This window comes from Uloborus diversus, unplaced genomic scaffold, assembly GCF_026930045.1.
Source record: "Uloborus diversus isolate 005 unplaced genomic scaffold, Udiv.v.3.1 scaffold_14, whole genome shotgun sequence".
Lineage (NCBI taxonomy): Eukaryota > Metazoa > Arthropoda > Arachnida > Araneae > Uloboridae > Uloborus > Uloborus diversus.
In genome coordinates this window covers 987778-1009179 of record NW_026558098.1, presented here as the reverse complement: position 1 = coordinate 1009179, position 21402 = coordinate 987778, and the positions used below count along the sequence as shown (strand labels likewise).

The 21402-nt window shown below is 32.5% G+C and overlaps 1 protein-coding gene across 1 annotated transcript in view; it reads right to left on the bottom strand.

Annotated features, from left to right (window-relative positions):
- Positions 1 to 21402, bottom strand: part of LOC129232820 (spastin-like) — a 55447-nt gene that overhangs the window by 22815 nt on the left and 11230 nt on the right. The window contains 7 exon segments of the mRNA XM_054866919.1: positions 1189 to 1263; positions 2137 to 2201; positions 10184 to 10319; positions 12812 to 12948; positions 15838 to 16001; positions 18677 to 18782; positions 19835 to 19918. Coding sequence (XP_054722894.1) covers positions 1189 to 1263; positions 2137 to 2201; positions 10184 to 10319; positions 12812 to 12948; positions 15838 to 16001; positions 18677 to 18782; positions 19835 to 19918 — 767 coding nt within the window.

Here is a 21402-nt window from a genome sequence, read left to right as displayed (position 1 = left end):
GAAATATTTTTAAGATGCAAAAGGATTGAAATCTGCTGCCATTTTCGGCAACGCACGTGCTTCGTCCAACATGCAATGTGGAGAGCTTCAAAAAAAATTAATTTTTACTAACGGAGTTATTAGTTGGAAAAATTCTTATTCCCTGACATAGGTATACTAGAACAGGGCGCCATCTATTGAGAAGAAAGTGAAAGTTCTTGATGATCGAGTGAAAAAACTGCAAAAAACGGGAGAAAAGTGTAAAAAAAACGGGAAATCAGGAGATGGAAGCAAAAAACGGTAGTTTCTCGTTAAAAACAGTAGAGTTGGCAAGTATGTAAAACCATCAAAAACCCAAAATAGGAAGGAGGATTTTTCTTTCAACAATGTACAATTAATTGCAATCAATTAAGTTTTAATTTTGTTCCATGCAATGTCAATAGCACTTTTAATATTGTATTTAACGTAACCAGGCAGTATCAATCTGATTTTAACATAAGATACAATGAATAATGCATCTCAGAATAACACAACTGTTTTTTAGATACACTCTGAAAGTTAAAAAATTATTACATACCAGTAAAAAATATTTATAAAAAATATTAATTAAAAATATGAATTTTCTCTGTATTTTTCTTTTTAATTTAGATTACCAATGTATTTAAATGTATACATAAAAAGGCATGCTCTATTGTATTAAAATGTCAGTAATAGAGAGCTAATAAACTGTAATTAATTAGAAATTAAGTGATTTAGAAACTAAAATGGAAAATAAGAAAATTGTACTCAATAAAAATGTTTGAACAGTCAACTCAGTAATGTATAAAAGTAAAATGGCTAACAAAATTTAAAAAAAAGTTTTCCACTACCACAGTCAATCTAAAATCACAGCAGAAACAAACATTTTGTTGATTACGATTGGTTTACTTTTTTATTACTTTATAAACTTCCATGGCATTTTTAAAAAATACCGCAAAAAAGTAAAGAAATATGTTCTTGAAAAGTATTTAAAAAAAATTCCATGGCACAAAGAAAACAGGAATTTTCAGTCATTTTTGGCACTTTGTATTAACCAAGATCAACCATATGATGTTCTGTAAAAAAAAAAGTACTGCATCCACTGCTCATTCTTTGAAACGAAATATATTTCTAAAAATAAAGAATCTCTCAAAAAAAATAATTGTTTTGAGGAATGAAAATAAAACTCACAAGCATGGTCTTTCCATTGCCAGGGGGTCCGAAGAGCAGCAGACCTCTGGGGGGAGAACGCAGACCGGTGAAGAGCTGTGGGGGGAGAGACATCGTTATACAGTCCACTCACACACAGACACAGGTTGAACGAAAATTACTATAAAATTGGGGTTAAAAGCTTGGGGGGCGACTCAGACATGGGACAGAATTTCCGAAAATTTCCCCTAAAAAATCTTAGAAAACAAAACGCAAAAAAAAAGGGGAAAAAAAGAGCATTTTCCTGATTTTAGACTAACCTTTTTAAATGGACACTAAAAAAGAATGGGGGGCAAGTAGGGGCTCAAGCTCCCCTTAGAAATTAGAACTTCCTTACTTTTAGTAGTTTTTTCTTTGCAAAAATGTAAACACAGTCATTAATGAATAAGTCACTGAAGATGTCAAATTTCAACAATTCTAATCTATACTAAAATCAGTTTCCATGGGGAAAACATCTGAGCCCCCCCCCCCCCTGTTTCAAAATTTTGTTTATGACTGTGAAATAAAAAGACCGATAACACAAAATGCCATACTTGCAAATTCACCTGACAGTTGATAAAGAATCCACTCATATAAAACAAAAATTAATGTAACTACAGCACAAAATTTGGGAAATGATCTGGGGTCATGACCCAGAAATCCAGCCTTTTACAAAAATCATGGCCAAGGAAACGAACCCTCTTTGTGCAAGAGAATAAAAATGGTGCATGTATAAACGTAAGAACGTTCATCACATTTCATTTTCTTTTGTTTTAAAAAGTTTATTTTAAAAAATCAGGGTGAAAAAATTGGCGATGATTCAAAAAATCGGCAAGAATTCCAACTATCGAAACCTTTTTGCAGATGATTAAAAGGGGACTTTTAAGGAAAAAAGGACCAGTTGGATAGGAAAAAGAACAGTTCTTTTAAAAAAGGGACTTTGAGACTCACCTCTGGTCGCACAGTGGGCAGGATGACCATCTCTCTCAGCGCTTGCTTGGCCACACTCTGACCGGCTGCAAAGACAAAGACTTAACACCATCATAAAATACATATTAAATACAGCGAGAAATGCCCACATCGTAATCTATGTTAAATACCAGTCGTCAATATAACTTTTTATTTTTAGGTCTGCATGGTGTGAAAAGACAAAAAAAAAGTTTGTGAACATGAATTTTGTAAAAAACCAGCTGATGTGTACATCACATGACTTCCTTTTACTCCAATTTAATGTCATTTCCCCATTATTGGCAGTTTTAATGTGATTCAATAGTTTACTCTATATATATCACCAACAGTGGCCAAATTGAAACCAGATTTAAAAAAATAAATAAATAAATAAAAAAAAAATCGCCAAATTTTTTCGCCAAGTTGGCGACAAAACTTGGCGACCAAAAGACTGGCGATATGTCGCCAAGTGTCCGCCAAATTTTAACACCACTTGAGTTCACATCGAAATGAACAATGATTTCCCCCCAAAAAGGGTCAAAAGACCCCTTTTGGAGCATCCAAATGCAACCAAAAAGGAAGGTGCACAACGAGACCCCACTTGGAGTCTATATACCAAATTTCAGCTTTCTAGGACATACCGCTCTTGAGTTATGCGAGATACATACACACATACGCACATACATACGTCACGAGAAAACTCGTTATAATTAACTCGGGGATCGTCAAAAGGGATATTTCGGGTGTCTGTAGGTTCCTAGGCATATATCCACGTGTGGTCGGGTTGAAAAAAAAACTCAACATTCATTCGGCGGTGAGCAAAATGGAAATGAAGGTTGTAAAAATTTTTTTGCTAATACAATACTTCCTTTTTTGTAAAAAGAAGTAAAAACCATTTTTGGATATTTTCAATTTTTGACATTTCTTTTCCTGAGAATCTTGTAAGAGAATGTTTAGCAGTCGCAGTTCTAACCTGAAATTATTTCGGATTTCACTAGAAATGACTCGGTAGCGGAATTTTTAATCTCTTTTTGTTTTTTTAAATACCAATGCTATGTCTTCGTAAGAGTCGAGCTAACGGAAAAAAGAAAATCAAAATTTTCTGGTGAAAGGACTCATTGTAAGGTCTGAAATTTGTATGAAGAGACTCCTTTTTTGAATTTTGTGCAGGGGTCGTAAAATGGACTCGTTCTCATATCGACTCAAGGTCACACTGTTTAGTAAGAATGCACATTTAAACAAAACAGTTATTTTTAAAATGAATTAGATTGAAACTTGAACCAAAACAAAAGAGCTTTGCTGTAAATTCATATTAATGTCATAACAAGTACAGGTTTCGTTTTCAATACATAATGTGGCTCCGATACGTTGAAGATTGACCTGGATGATGTTTATTGCCTTTTTACTTCCTTTTACGAAAAAGGAAGTATTGTATTCACGAAAAATTCATTTAAAAATCGGCCTTCATTTCTATTTTGCTCACCCCCGAATGAATGTTGAGTTTTCTTTTCGACCCGACCACACGTGGATATATGCCTAGGAACCTACAGACACCCGAAATATCCATTTTGATGACCCCCGAGTTAATTACAACAAGTTTTCTCGCTACGTCTGTATGCTCGTATGTATGTGCGTATGCGTGTATGTGTGTATGTATGTTGCATAACTCAAAAACGGAATGCCCTAGAAAGTTGAAATTTAGTACGTGGACTCCTATTGGGGCCTCGTAGTGCACCTTCCCTTTTGGTTGCATTCGGATGTTCCTAAGAGGGTCTTTTGGCCCTTTTTGGAGGGAAATTATTGTTTATTTCGATGTAAACTCAAGTGGTGATATAATTTGGCAGACACATGGCGATATATAGCCAGTCTTTTGGTCGCCAAGTTGTGTCGCCAACTTGGCGAAAAATTCGGCGATTTTTTTTTAAAATCTGGTTTTGATTTTGCCACTGTTGGTGATATTTAGAGAGTAAAGAATTGAATCACATTAAAATAGCGAATAATGGGGAAATGACATTAAATTGGAGTAAAAGGAAGTCATGTGATGCACACATCAGCTCGTTGGATACTAGGAAAGGGTGTTTGGCACTGAGTTGAGTCGGATTGTTTCTTTATAAGCTTAGCAACCAACTCAAACCCACGCAGCAATAACACGACCCTTTTCCACTGAGCTTCTCAAAAAGTGAGCAATATCGGGGTCAAGCTTCAACCTATCTATAACAACTTGTTAATTGAATTTATGAGTTTTGATTCTAGACTCAACAACTCCATGACTTTTTATCTCTCATCTTAACTTTCTAAATGCATTCATTGACAATAAAACGGCTCGGAGACAGATGAAGATGTTAATATCTGCAGCAAATTCACATGATTTATTAATAGTCATTCAATGCATTTTAACTTAAGGGATCACAGTACCTTTCAAACATTTTTTTTAAAATTTACTTAAATTTTATATTTCTTTGAAACCATAACATAACATGCATACTTATTTCTTAATCAATAGTTTATTTTCAAAATTTAAAAATATTGCCTACTTTTTTAAAAAATTCAAAAAATTTTAATTTTTTGAAATCCTTAAGGCTTTTTTATTTTTGCACTAATTTAAAAAGAGTTTTTTGCTAAACAATCACTCTAATCATCTCTAAAAATCTGTGCATTCATTTGCTTATGAGTTTATTTGAAAATTTTCTGTGATTAATTAGGTAAAAAATCAAAGTTTTTTTTTAAAAAAAATTTGGTTTTTAAAGGTTTAACATGCTCTAAACATTTGAGTCATTAATAAAATGCTTTTCCAATGCACAGTTTTGTCAAATATGTTATCCCAATTGCAAAAATTATTACTTTAAAGCTGTATTTTTAATAGAAAAAAAAATCCATAGGGATTCTAATGACACGAAAACACAAAAAAACCATCATCGAGAAAAAGCAGTTTATGCATAAGAACACATGGGGAGCATGGCCTAAAACCACTCATAACTTTTTAAATATTTGAACTAAAGCAATGAAACTTTTGGCCTGTGTTCAGAATAGTTTTTAGTTTGAAATAAGCGATAAAATTTTTTTTTGATCGTTTCATCATTTTTGAGGAGCTGTAACCCCCTTAAGGGGAGTCAGTACCCTAAATACTTTCAAAAATTCGATTTTTTGATTTTTATATATTTTAAAACTCCATTTGAATACATTTTTAATGATACAAACTTCTTGATCGTGCTCATATTAGGAGTAAGTTAAAATAGGCTTTCAAAAAAAATGTAAACCTATTTTGATGAGATATGAATTTCCCCTTTAAATTACAGTATCTCGAAATGGTATTTTTGAAACTAAATGTTTCTTTTTTACAGAAACTAAATCGTGTTAGGCTTTGAAATTTTTACCACCTATTCCATGCATCTAATTGCATATACTGAAGTAAATTTTTTCTCATATTCGAAAAACATTTTCTTTATAGAGCTGATTTCGTGTTGCAAAATGGCATTTAAAAAAAAATACAGTGACTTACATATTAGATTTTTATTTTATTTTTGAAACTAAGCTTTCTTTCTGTAAAATTTTACTTCAGTATAGAGAAAAGAGTATACCTAAGGTACAGAAAAAATTTCATAGTTGTATTTTTAATAGATTTTTAGAAAAAGGTACATGAACCTGTGCAAACTAACATTGACGGTATAGGGGGTATTGACTCCCCTTAATATCAATCATTCTTTTTTTTTAAAGAAACATCTTAGCATAAAAAAATTCAATTCTTACTTAAAATATCAAATATACACTAATGTACAATATACCCTAAAGTATGAGCGTTATTCACAATAGATAGATAATGTTTATTTATCATAGTTGGGTTCAGCATTTTTTATTTAGAAATTTTAATGTACTGAAATAAAGTGGACAAAATGATATTTTGTCTGTTTTTTTTCCCGGGGTGAAAAAACCAGACAGCCCTGGTTTTAGCAGGGTCTGGATAAATGAGGTTTTACCATTACATTGATTGGTCGGACAAGAACGATTGTCAAGGGGCCATTCATTAATTACGTAAGGATGATTTTGGCAATTTTTAACCCACCCCCACCATGGTACGTAAAATTTTTCAAACCCCTTCCATCTAGTTGTACCTAAAATTTGATTTTATTTTTCAAACTAATAAAATGTTGTTGGAAATGGATCATTTTCACTAAAGCTCCCAGTTTGATGTAAATCCAAGATTTTTATTTTCAAATATATTATATGAAGCAAAACAAATTAGCAACCTAAATTTACTGAAGATTTACTTTGCAAGTTCGGTGAATATGAAGATTGACTTTGAGATGGGGTCAACGGTCGTGTTGCATTCGCGGTTAAGTTGATATGATGCCGACTTCAAATTGTAGGCTAAATCTTATCAAAATTGACCTTATAACTTATTAAAAAGTTGCTTTAATTTGATAAAATAATGTTATATGAGCCCTGTTAGCTTACATATAAATATTTTCACCCATTAGTATATTGCTTGTCTTAAAATGGATAAAAAGTGACCATAAAAAGTTCCTTTTAACAAAAAAAGTTAGGAAATTTTTCAAATAATTTGAAAGTAAAACCTAATTTGTTTCAGAAAACGGTATTTTGATAATAACCAAGGAAAAAATATTACTGCGATCAACAGAAAATGGGTTCGCGATTGACAGGTTGCCGACCGCTGCTTTAACAGGGTGGCAACAGGAACTGGAAAAAAATGTTCCCTGATTTCCCTGATTAAGTTCACCAAATTTCCCTGATTTACGTTACTTATACTAATGGTTTCCTTTCTTTGCCCTACTTGAAAAGCATTGCATATTAAATAAAATGCACTGTTTAAAACGATTTAAGCTGTTAATTAAAAATGTATTTTGAAAAGATGCTCCTTTTTACTTTCTTCTATATCTAATATATAGAAAAAAGTATTGGATTCGTGCAAATTTTCGAATTTCGAATTTTGACGGATTCGAACGTTTTGAGGTGTGCCGAGTCCATTTCGACTATTTTTGGAAAATGTCTGTCTGTCTGTGTGTATGTGTGTGTGTGTCACGTCTGTGTGTGACCAGTTTTTTGTGGCCGCTCTACAGCAAAAACTACCGCATGAAATCGAACGAAATTTGGTACACATATGTGCCCCTATGTGAACTTGTGCCCATTGGTTTTTGGCGCGAATTCCTCCAAGGGGGGTGGAGCAATGGGACGTTTTTTGAGTGACGCGTGCTTGCTATTCCTCAGGAAGTAACTGGCGGAATCAGACAAAATTTGGTCCATATGTTGTCCCTAATAGGTGCAGATCCTGATTCAATTTTGATGTCAATAGCTCAAACGGGGGGTTGAACTATAGAACGTTTTTTGCCGTCAATTGTGACTGCTGTATCTCAAGAAATAATGAACGGAATGAAAGAAAAATTTATCGGCAAGTAGTCCTTAGTGGGTATAAGAGCTGATTTTATTTTGGTGTCAACAGCTGAAAAGGGGGCGGCGCAATCGAACGTTCTTTTTTTCCATTGTGAGTGCCCTATCTCAAGAAGTAATGCTACGTTCTGGATGAAATTTGGAATAAATATGAATCCATATGTAAACAGGCGTTGGTTTAATTTTGGCGTCAATCGCTCCATGGGGGGCTGATTTTTTTTTTATTTGTGTGAATAAAAATAGCTTTTTAATTGCAACAATAAGAAAGATAAATCGTAATAGATTGTCGTCTGCGTTCAGCTCGTGCTTTTAATTGCATGGAAATGATCCGAAATATTATCTCAATGATTTAAAATTTTTAACTGTTTCCATCTTGATTTTGTTAACAGATAAATGTTGGTAATTAATTCAAGCAAGGCTTTTAAAATAATTTTCAATTTTCATTCTTTGCTTTGCTTTTGAGATAAATCAGGAGTTGGGATGGTCATCAAGTTTTGGTATGTGTAATTTTGTTTTCGTTGGGAATATTGCCTCCTCGTTAAGCATGGGGAGGGATCAGAATTATAAGAAAGATATAGAAGAAAGTTTCGTGATGGCCACAATATACTAGTTTTTTTTTTGGGTAAAAATAGTTAATTAAATTATCGACAGAGAAATATTATAGGAAATCTAAAACAAATACTTTACTTTCAGTAACCAATGAAATACGAATTGTAAGAAATTATTAAAACCACTCTTGAAGACATATCTAATCATGATAAAACTAAAAAATTTAAATGGAAATAATCTTGAACTGAATTTTTAAGCAGCATAATTGTTACTGCAGGAGTAACAAGTGGTGGTTAAAGTATAGAAGTAATGAAGTTGGACTTACGTAAATATACTGCCATCTGCAGGTACACGGCAGTATCTGCAGACATTAGCTTTCGAGATATTTGAAGAAATGTGTGATGGATTCAGTACTAACAATAGGAAAATGTTAGAATTAAGACTTTTTTTCGCGCCTATTTTTCAGCGTAAACCAAATAAGTGAGTATGTACAGTAAAGATAATGTACCATAGAATGACAAAAATGCAAAAAAAAAAAAAAAAGAAACTGCTGTTACTACCCTTTACCTGCACAGGGCAGAATAGACACATTTATGTAAAACAAATTGAACTCTTCCAAACAACCAGTCATATTGAGCTATTCCCTAATCAAGAACTTAGGTTTTAATGAATGGATACAGCATTTTAACTATTAAAAAAATAATAAAAATATATTTATTTATTTACACCACTCGATTTCAAATGATTTGATGAGTTGTCGAAAAAAATCATAGATTACTTTAGTAACAAATAACATTGAAATGAAAAAAACAATTAGTAATAATTTCAAAATATATATGTATATGCTTGTAAAATAAAAGAGTTTTGAAGTCTGAAAAAAAAAAACCTGCGTGTAATCTGAAGTGACAGCGAATAATACCATGGCAATAAAGGAATTTGATTTTCAGTCAAAATTCAATTTTAATACAACAAATAATTGGTGGAAAATTTGTAGGGAACTAAAGTACTTCATTTTGCAAAGAAAAAAAAATTTTTTTTTCTTCATTTGATCAATTTTCCCTGAATATTTGTTATTTCTTCAATATTCCCTGATATTTCCCTGAGTGATAAAGTTCCCTGACTTTTCCCTGATCTGTTGCCACCCTGTTTATATTTCTCTATTCATTCTTTGAAAAATGAGTAAAAAACAGCTCATCCTAATAATTTTTTACCATCTAGAAGCAAATGAAATAGGATCCCTACCAAACCACTCGACCATGCAATTTCTAATATAAAATATCGACTTGGAAAATATTACGTAAGAATGGGTTTGACCCCTCGCTCCCTCCAAAGTAAGGGAGATTTTTGTAGCCAGGGGCCAATAAAGGATATTTTTCTCGCTACCTATTTTTGTGAAAGTATTGCATCATTCTATTTTTGTGAAAGTTTTTTTTTTATCATCATTGTTTTTGTGAACTTTTAGAGGCATCCTCATTTTTGTAAAAGAGAAGTAGAACAAGTGAAATTTTAGTCCAAAAAGTGTAAATGTCATCTAGTATTCTTTTTAACAGGTTTCGTTTTTTTTTTGGGGGGGGGGGGGGAGCTGAAAACCTAAGAAGTACCAAAAATACCATCGTATTTTCAGCTCAATGGGCTCTGTACTGTGTACAATATAGGAAATGATGAGAAAAACGGTTTCCCGAAACAGATGTTTAAAGATTGCGATACTATTGCATGAATACACTTTGGCGAGAAACAGCTACAAATGAGTTAAAATACTACAAAAATATTTCTATTTAAGCGATTGTTCATATAAACTAGCTTAGAATTTCATGTTATAAGTAAATTTTGTTTTGAACAGAGAAACAAATTTTATATTTTAAAATCCGAATTTTTGTGAAATTTTCGATGTTCTTGTGAAGCTACCTGATTTTATTACTGATTTTTGTGAAAGTACCGATTTCAAAACAAGATTTTTGTGAAGGTACCGAAAAACGGTAGCAAAATCAGCCTGTATTGGGCCCTGGTAGCCCTTACGTAATTAATGGACGGCCCCCTTACGACCGATCCCGTCCGACGGGTTCACTCTCGGCGGGCGACAAAAGGTTAATAAACTGACCGATGTCGTCGAAGCCGACCCCCGGTCCACAGCTGACAATTTCGTCCGAGATGACCTGCGCCAGTTTGGGGTCGATGCCCTTCAGGCAGCTCAGCCGCAACAGGCGGTTCTCCTTACTGCGCACATCCTTGCGGGCCTGCGGGGTAGAAACAGATTTATCACTCGATGGTCAGAAAAAAGATATCGTAATGTAACAAAAGAAAAGAAGTTTTTATGCAAATTTGTTTCAACTTTTATGCAAAATATATTCCCTTTTTTTTGTTAATTAACGTTTTCAAAAAAATATCAAATATTTACTAGTTACTACTAATTAATATGTACATTTATGCATTACTAATACAGCAAAAGTAAAAAATTAATAATTTTTTTTTCAAAAAAAAAAAACTTTTTTTTAATTGCTTTCAAAACTTAATTATTATTTATTAAGTGTAAATAAGTAAATTTATTAAGTGTAATAAGTAATTTATAATAAGTAATTGTAATAAGAAATTTATTAAGTGTAAATAGTAAGTGTAATAAGTACTTTATAATAAGTAATTGTAATAAGCAATTTATTGAGTGTAAATAGTAAGTGTAATGAGTAATTTATTAAGTGTAGTAAGTAATTTATAATAAGTAATTTATTAAGTGTAAATAATAATTGTAATAAGTAATTTATTAAGTGTAGTAAGTAATTTATAATAAGTAATTGTAATAAGTAATTTATTAAGTGTAGTAAGTAATTTATAATAAGTAATTGTAATAAGTAATTTATTAAGTGTAAATAGTAAGTGTAATAAGTAATTTATTAGGTGTAAATAGGTAAAAATCAAACGCTCAGGAGCTTTTGATTTTTACTTATTTACACTTAAAATACAATGACACTCGAAATTGATATTTTTAAAATTTCAAACATTACTTCACCGAAAGGCTTTCATAACGTGTCATAAAACTTATTTATTAAAAATGCATCCAATGCAAATCAAACTTGATACTGAAGGCATACTAGTACACTATCCATAGAACAAACAACCTCCAAAGGTCACTTCTTTTGCATTAGAAATGGAACCCCGAAAACATGTGTCTGCAGTTTTCTGCACATTTGCACTTTTTAACATCGTATTATTATCTTTCAAACTGGGTAGCGTTATATGAGATAAAGATCAAAAGAAAGTTAAATCATGGAAAAACAAAATAAATTTTTTTATTAAAATTCTTTTTTTAAAAAAAGGAAAAAAAAAAAAAAACATAATATCAGATTGAGAAAAAAAACTTTACTTTTAATGTATAGGGATATTTATTCCCTTAAAATCAGACAGATACCCATTTTAATTTGCCCACTTTCTGTGATATACACATATATCCCCAGTTTATGTACTGTACAAATAAAGCAAAAAAAAAAAAAAAACTCCAAACTTTTAAGCCTTTTCATTTGATGAATATTTTCTAAAAATTTTTTAAATTTATATGTGCGTGCTTTCATTTTTTTTACAAGAATTCATGGTTGAAGCAATATTAATTTTAAGTTTCCTTTTTAGCAACAGGTCTCATTTTACAGGACTTTTTTTTACACATTTAGCATAGTGTCTTAAAATTTCCTCCTTGTTTCTTGGGAAAAAAAATCCTGAATACAGTGACTAATAAAAACGGCAACTTATTTAAACGCTAACTAAAAATTTGAATCTTTAGAATGAGCAAGAAGAGAGAACTTGAACAGACTTAAAAAGAGTCAAGTGAGGAAAAACCCTGGGGACAAAATCAATAAGGGTAAGAAAGGTCATTCTGACTTTCGTGGTTTAAATCAAAGATTTTTTTCCTCATTTGATTTAAATCAATGATTTTTTTATTATTTGATTTAAATCAACGTTTTTTTTTTCATCGATCAAATCGATGATTTTTTTTCATCGTTTGCTTTAAATCGTGGTTTAAATCAATGATTTATTCCTCATTTGATTTAAATCAATGATTTGTTTCATCATTTGATTAAAATCGTGATTTAAATCAAAGATTTTTTTTCCTCATTTGATTTAAATCAATGATTTGTTTCATCATTTGATTAAAATCTTGATTTAAATCAAAGATTTTTTTCCTCATTTGATTTAAATCAATGATTTGTTTCATCATTTGATTAAAATCAATGATTTGTTTCATCATTTGATTTAAATCGATGATTTTTTTTTCATCATTTGATTAAAATCTCGATTTAAATCAAAGATTTTTTCCTCATTTGATTTAAATTAATGGTTTTTTTTTTCATTATTTGATTAAAATCGTGATTTAAATCAAAGATTTTTTTTTTCCTCATTTGATTTAAATCAATGATTTGTTTCATCATTTGATTAAAATCAATGATTTGTTTCATCATTTGATTTAAATCGATGATTTTTTTCCATCATTTGATTAAAACCTTGATTTAAATCAAAGATTTTTTTCCTCATTTGATTTAAATTAATGGTTTCTTTCATTATTTGATTAAAATCGTGATTTAAATCAAAGATTTTTTTCATCATTTAATTTAAATCATGATTTAAATCAATGATTTCTTTTTAATCATTTGATTTAAATCAATGATTTTTTTTCATCATTTGATTTAAATAATTGTCACCATATACTGCCACATTGTCTGGAGGACATTCAGAGTATGCTCACCGGTTGCAGGGGGCCCATCCTCCTGGAAGGGCCCTGGTTCTTGTTGGGCACCGGGGGCACATACCGGCGGACGGGAGAGGACGGAAGGGCCCTGGGGACCGTCTTGGGGGGCCCCTTGCGCACCAACACCTTTCTGCCTGAAACACAAAACAGACGCATTCTCATCAAGTCTCCGAGTAAACAAAGGGATCGATGACAGAAAAATAAAAGCTTCTTTTGGGCCAGGGGTGCCCATCCCCCCCCCCAAGAACAATGGTGCAAATCCCCCCCCCAAATTTTCCTGAACTCTTCCCCCCCCCCCTTTTTTTTGTTTTTAGCTCTCTTTTTACTTTATTTTTTAAAAATAATTTTTATTTATTTATTCTTTTTAATATACAGTGGAAGACCGTTATAACGCACACCTTGGGACCAGAGCTTTTGCGTTATACAGGTTTTTGCGTTCTATAGATCATTTCACAAATTTTGAAACCAATATTCAGAGTATGTCTGTAAATTTTTACTTCAGAATGAGTTTTATCAGCAATGAGTGTATCAAAGCACTAATATTACAATTAGTTATTCACAAATAAATATGTTTCGCAATCAGAATCCTGCACTTCTGCTAGCTTCATGGTTTGCATAACAGCTGTATCTTCTTCAAAAGCCATCTGGTATTTTCTGTTTACTATGAGTACTCATTTTCAATTTAAAAGCTTTGAATTAAGATGGAAAGATGAAAAACTTTCAAAATTTCATTTGCCTTAACAATTTTAGTGTTGCAAAGCAAAACAGAGGGATTTTTTAAACTTCAAAACCTATTGTTTACTTCTGAAAAGTAGTGCCGTTTACAGAGAATTGCGTTATATAGGTCGGCGTTATAACGGTCTTCTACTGTATTTATTTATTTATTCTTTTAAATATTTTTTATTTATTTATGTATTTAATTATTTTTAATTATTATTATTATTTTATCAGAAAATTTCTGTGCTACGCCAATGACACACGCACACAAACTAAATAAATGAAATAAAAAATAAACAGAATAAAATAAAATAAATATTAATTTAAATTAAAAATATATATAAATCAATAAATACATAAAGAAAAGCAATTTTAAAAATCCCCCCCCCCCAGAAATTTTGATGGCGCAACTTGCGCCATAATCCCCCCCTTGTGGGCGCCCCCCCTGTTTTGGCCCAAAGGTTCTCAAACAGGAATCAGCACACAATAGGTCCCCCCCCCCCCGATCGGCAATCGACGGCCCTCTTTTCGGAACGAGGTTCCCACTCGATTCCGGAAATGAAATTCCATGACTTCTGAAATAAAAACCACATGCCGTCGAAGAAGCATCGAAAAATGCAAGATATTCAACACGCAAAAGCCATTTTGAACATAAAACTCGGTAACATGGGCCTTAAACACAGAAGTATTTTTTAATACAGTAGAAGACCGTTATAACGCCGACCTGTATGACGCAATTCTCTATAAAACGCACAACTTTTCAGAAGTAAACAATAGGTTTTTAAGTTTAAAAACGCCCTCTGTTTTGCTTTGCAAGCACTAAAATTGTTAGGCAAATCAAATTTTGAAATAGTTTCTCATCTTTCCATCTTAATTCAATGCTTTTAAATTTAGAATTAGTAATCACAGTAAATATAAAATACCAGATGGCTCTTGAAAATGCAGCTGCTATGCAAACCATGAAGCTAGCAGAGGTGCAGGATTTTGATTGTGAAACATATTTATTTGTGAATGACTCATTGTAATATGGGTGCTTGAATACTCATTGCAGATAAAACTCATTCTGAAGGGCTAATATATAGATAGATTCTGAATGTTAGTTTCAAAATTTGTGAAATGATCTATATAGCACAAAAACCTGTATAACGCAAAAGCTCTGGTCCCAAGGTGTGCGTTATAACGCTCTTCTACTGTATATATATATATATATATATATACTGTCTTACCATCGATTACATGGAAAGGCTAATATCTGGTTTATAGGCAGAAATGGACGTATCTATTAGTTTGTAGGGCTGTTGGTTTGTTTCAGGTGTGCACTTTTGACTCTATTATTTAGCCTTATTTTGTAAAAATGAAAATTTGCACAGAGCAATATCTTTTAAGTCTAAAGTACATTCGATCTATATCCTCACTGCAAAAACTAATTGATTTGTTTATTCGTAACAAAGTTTTGAGCTTACCATTTTGCTTTCACGTTCCCGAACGAAATGGAGATATTTTCTTTTTGTTGTTTCCATGGTAACTATTTTTGTTTCATCTTATTTTATTTTTGGAATTGCAGTAAATGAATAAGGCACCGGTGACATTATAAAACGCGTGCATAAAAATCCCATCGTTATTTTCCCTTCACCCCTACTAGATTCGTTCAGATGGAATCGTCTTTACTTGGCTGATTGCCAAATTACGTACAATCCGTAGTCAAACAGTGTATACAGTAGAAGACCGTTATAACGCCGACCTGTATAACGCAATTCTCTATAAACCGCACCACTTTTCAGAAGTAAACAATAGGTTTTGAAGCTTAAAAAATAACTCTGTTTTGCTTTGCAAACATAAAAATTGTTAGGAAAATTAAATTTTGAAAGTTTTTCATCTTTCCATCTTAATTCAAAGCTTTTAAATGGAAATTACTACTTACAGTAAATAGAAAATACCAGATGACTCTTGAAAAGGCAGCTGTTATGCAAACCATGAAGCTAGCAGAAGTGCAGGATTTTGATTGTGAAGCATATTTATTTGTGAACAACTCATTGTAATATGGGTGTTTTCATACTCATTGCAGATAAAACTCATTCCGAAGTGCTAATATAGAGATATATTCTGTGTATTAGTTTCAAAATTTGTGAAATGATCTATATAACGCCAAAATCCTGTATAACGCAAAAGCTGTGGTCCCAAGGTGTGCATTATAACGATCTTCTACTGTATATATATATTTTTTTCTCAAACAAAATGCAGTTGTGGGCTGCAGGTCGTACTCCCCTACCTTAACCAATTTCAATGGCAAAGAAATGGCAACTCACCTTCGGAGGGGGAGGCGGGGCCGGGGTCGGGAGGGAGTGTCTCCGGTAGGCCGTCCAGCCTGAGGGGGGCGGGCCCTCTGCCAGGTCCGCCTCCTCTGGGCTCCGCCCCCTTCCACGGAAGAGCTCGATTCCTCCGCCCGCTCGTAGGCCAGGGCGGAGTCTTCCTTCAGGGTGCATTCTGGGGAGAGAGAGAAGTGAAAAATGACATCGAATCGTTCAGACAGAATGTGTTGTCCGGAAAACAGGGTTGGCCGGATTGGACCCAATTGGGTTGGACCCAATGGGTTTTTTTGAAAAAACCCATTTAAAAAAACCCATTATTTAGCCCACTTTTGGGTTTTTTAAATTTTCTGAGAAGTTTTTTTTTAAAAATAATTAATTTAAATACTTTTACAATTTAAACTTCTTTTTTATTTCTTCTTCACAATAGGCAATGGACATAAAAAATGAATTTTGAACTTTAATAGTATTTCTTAACTCTTAAGGGCATTTAAAAAAATGCTTCAAAGATTTTAAGTAAATATATTTAACTTTTTTCCTTCAACTGGTCAATAAGGAGCTCAAATTATCTCGACTAAGTCCTGTCACGTCAGATTTTCTCAATATTTGCAGATTGTACAGAGGATACTACTTTAGCTAAAAGGCTCTCATGTGAATTATTTTCTGCAAACCAACACGTCACAAATCTCGAATAAACAAGGATTTAGAAATTAACAGGTTTTACAAATGGTCGGACAGAAAATGGAATAGGTTGTACAGTATTTTCATTATCTTACGAAAATGTTTAATATTTCTTACTCTGTACACAGAAATAGAAAAACAGGCAACATAAAATTCAAAGAAATGTCTTGATTAAGCTGGAATTTAGTAAAAAGGAATTTAAAACTACTTGAAGTTCTACAGTAGTTTTGCATAACAAAATGAAATACAATAAAGTAAAATACAAAAAAAAATGTCGAAATTAAAAACGAACAAATAAACAATAGATTTCATCACTCGAGAAGTAACTTTGCCTTAACTGTTGGTAATCCATGGAAACTAAAAAAATCTGAAACTTCACCATTCTTGAATTTCGTCGTCTTTTATACCTTTCTTCAGAAAACGCTGAATTTTCCAGCTTTTTTTATCAAGACAATTTTTGTGCTTTGTCCATATAGTTATGCTACAATATGCTACGAGTACCCCACCTTTCCCCCCAAAAAAAGACAAAAAAACCCACATTTCTTTTAAAAAACCCAGCTTTAGTTCGGTTTTTTTGGGTTTTATTTAAAAAAACCCAAAAAACCCTGGGTCCATGGGCTTTTTAAAAAAAACCCGGGTTTTTGCCAACCCTGCCGGAAAAGAATCGTATCCTATAAGGGACGAACGGAATACCAAAAATTTGACCAACATTTCACCCAAATACCATATACAGTCGGACCTCCATATATCGAAGTAGCAAATTGCCGGAAAAAAATTCGGTATATAGAAATTTCGATGCATGGAAACGATCTTATTTTATCCTAAAAATCTCCTAAAACATTAAAATTAAAGCTAATTTTCGTGCATGAAACCCAATCTCTAATTCATACGAGCATCAAATAAAATGAAAGTCGATAATTAAAAAAAATTACAGAAATGACATTTTTGTGCCTTCATACATCTTCATTCTTCGGCAATTCAACTTGATCCGCAACATGAGGCGATTTTCGTTTTGACAATGTCATCGAGAGAAAAGTAAAAAACCAATCAACTTAGCTTGAATGATTTCTACTGCAGCTAAAGAGACTAGGAACGATAATCAACAGACAAAAAGGATAACTTGAAACTGATTTTACAATGTCACTGGTTACAACTAAGTTTTGAAATAAATTTGAGGAAGTTTTAGAACTCCAGAACGAAACAACGACCTATCCACACACCCCTCAACCCCAGATTCCTTATGAGTTTTGTAACAATCTTTAGTGAACATCATTTTCTCCCGAAACCTTCATTTTTCATGAGACAAACAGTATAAAGTGGAAAAAAAAAAAATCTACGAATGTCTCGTAAAAAAAAATCGATATATGGAAGATTTTTTCGATATATAGAAACAATTTTTCTACGCAATGAACATAAAAATTTGCTGGGATTTCCATATATAGAAAATTTCAATATGTGGAAGTTCGATTTATGGAGGTTTGACTGCAGATGGCTGTTTCCTGAATCACGAAGACTTTCCCATAGTACAACAGGTTGTGCCCCAAGGTACAATAGGATGTTATACGTTGGGACAGCTTGGAACTTTTACTTTAAATCGCTGTGATATTTTATTTTCAAACTGTCTAAACTTAAAAAAAAAAAAAATACTGCATAGAAATAAGTTGGGGTATTTTAATGTGACTTTTATATTTTAAATTTGATTCAAATAAGAGACTTTAAAATATGAAAAATGTCCCCCCCCCAAGGTACACCCCCCCCCCCCCATGCTTTAATTTTTTCAAGATTCCCTCTATTTTAAGGTTAAGTTTTTTTTTTTTTGCAATTTCAGTTGTGGGGGAACTTTGAGAAAGGGGGGGGGCAGTTATAAAAAAATTATTTCACAATAAAAGTGTTAACGGTTCGACAACATTCACACTGAAACTTTTTGAGAAATGGGCGTACATTCGGTTTGAAATTTTTCCTTCCTTTTTACCATTTCCATAGGTTTTCTCAAAAGATTTAAATATGTTTTGTAATATAATATTACATTGTAATATAATATATTTTGTAAATGTTTTGAGCACCACTGATTTAGCCTATCTACAAAAACAGGGGAGGTAAAAAAAAAAACAGGGCCTGATTTAGAAATTTTGGGAATCTAAGCTCAACAAACCCTTACCTTGCGGAACTAAAGAATGCTTGATCGCACATCTTTTTGTCATTGAAGAGGCTCCCACCACCCAAGAAAAATGACGTACCATCCAAAAAACTGATACCCCCTAAAACTAAAAAAATAATCAATCGTGCAATCTGCACTATTGATGTTTTTTAGGTTGGCGTAATTGACATTTGCAGGGCTATAGGTTGCAGAAAACCGTGGGTGTAAATCTATATAAATATGTTTTGATAATGTTACTGTGATGTATTTGTAATTTGAAACTTAAATAAATATTATAAATAAATTTTATATTCATACTTGCCAACCTTCGAAGGAAAAAAAACAGGAGATTTTACTAGAGGCATATAGGTGATTCACCATCAACATATCCTCGCTACAGAATTATTAAATTATGCTTTTAAATGACATAAATACCAAATTTAAAGTGAAATGGGGATTTTTTGTAGATGTGAGCAAATTGGTAGCAGCAAGAAAAATATACTGCAAAGGAGAAATTAAATAATAAGGAGTGAATTTGTGTAAAGTTTCATACATTCTCCAGTCTCTACCAGAAAAGTAGCTACAAAAATTTAATTACTGAAATCCAAGGGAAAAAAAGGAAATCAATATATAATGAAAATAAAATATAAAATAAGTAGGTATAGGGTAGCACATGTTGAAATAACTTCAAACATTAAAAATAATTGAAATAATTTCAAGATGCAAAAGGATTGAAATCTGCTGCCAAAGCACGTGATTCGTTGAACATGCAATGTGGAAAGCTTTTAAAAAATTAATTTTTACTAAATAAGTTATTAATTGGAAAAATTCTTATTCCCTGACATTGGTGAACTAGAAAAGGGCGCCATCTATTGAGAAAAAAGTGATAATTTTTAATGATTGCCTGAAAAAACTGCAAAAACAGGAGAAAATCGTAAAAAACGGGAGATGGAAGCCAAAAACGGGAGTCTCCCGTTAAGAACAGTAGAGTTGGCAAGTATGTATAATGCAAAATTATTGAAAACATTCATTATGAAAAACATATTTTTATAATTTTTTGGGGGCCCCCAGGCTAGGTGGCCCCAAAACCCATAGATGCAGATGTCTAGGTGGCCCCAAAGTCACTTTCAGGGGCATTAAGTGATTTAAATCCAGTATCAAATTTGTAAGGACACTCACCCAGATAGTCTAGGCGGTCCCTGGCCATGTCCAGGTTGGTCTTCATCTTGTCCTTGAGACGCCTGGACCTTTCCCAGGTGGGACCTGAAAAAACATGAACGATTTATTTTCAAAGATATCACACAGCACTCTAAAATCGGCTTCAGTACCCCACAGACCGATTCGCTCGGATCGGTCAGTTTAGAATGGGTCTCACAAATAGTTTTTTCTATTAAAAAAAAGCGCATACTTGGATGGGTTTTTTTTAAATCACCAAAAAAAAAACTTTTTTTTTTAATCATGAAAAAAAAAACAGGTGTTTTTTCAGATTTATTTTCAAAGATATCACACAGTACTTGGACATCGGCTTCAGTATCCCAGAGACCGATTTGCTCGGATCGGTCAGTGTGGAATGGGTCTCACAAATACAGTTGACTCTCTGTTTAACGACGCTCTATTTAACGACTTTCTCTATTTAACGACGGCTTTTCACAGTCCCAGATGGTACACTATAGTGTTAAAAGCATTCTATTTAAGGACGATTTCTACTTAAGGACGATTTTTTGTGGTCCCTTGAAAGTCGTTAAACAGAGAGCTAACTGTAGTTTTTTCTATTAAAAAACACATACATAAGTTTTTTTTAATAATGAAAACAAAAAAAACAGGTGTGTTTTCAGGCGGGACCTGAAAAAACACGAGCAATTTATTTTCAAAGGTATCACACAGTACCAGGACATTAACTTCAGTACCCCACAGACCGATTTGCTTGGATTGGTCAGTTTGGAATCTCACAAATAGTTTTTTATATTAAAAAAAAAAAAAAACACATACTGGGAGGGGTTTTTTTAATCACCAAAATATAAAAAAACATGCCCTAAAGTTTTTTTTTTTAATCATGAAAAAAAAAAAAAAACTCTGAGCATTCAGGAGGCATGAGTTAACAATTTGACATTCAACCATTTCCAAAGCATATTTTTTGGATCTCACACACTCATACTATATCCTAATTTCTGAGTAAATCACACTATTGCTACGCGTTGCCCAGCTTTGCCTGGTCTACCTTGAAAACAAAAATTGTGTCAAGTGACGTATATTCAACAATCAGGAGTACAAAATAAATAAAAACATCATGATTTTCACTTCTAAACAATGACGGCAGATATTAAAATAATTTTAAGAAATTAAATCCAGAAAGATGAATTTAAAATGCGTAACCATAGAAACACAAAATAAAATAAGTTTAAGGAATTAAAATGCGGAAGAAAATGGTGCACAATCTGAATGGAATCTAGATTTCTGAAACTTCATTTAATTCACTTGTAACTTTTTTTCTAATGGAGATAGAAGGTTAAAATTTCGACCTAAGGTCGAGTTGGATCTATAGTAAAAAAAGCAGCTCTTTCCAATGGCGTCAAAAAGAAAGCTGTGGGAAAATTCCTTCACTTTTTATTGATTTATTTAATGAAGAAAGTAGTGCCTAAATATCAACTAAGCCTAGAAAAACTCGAGCTAAAAACGCAAATAACTCCTGCCGTAATAAAGTTAGAGCATTGAAACAAATTGCGTAGAACGCGGAAAATACTACCCTT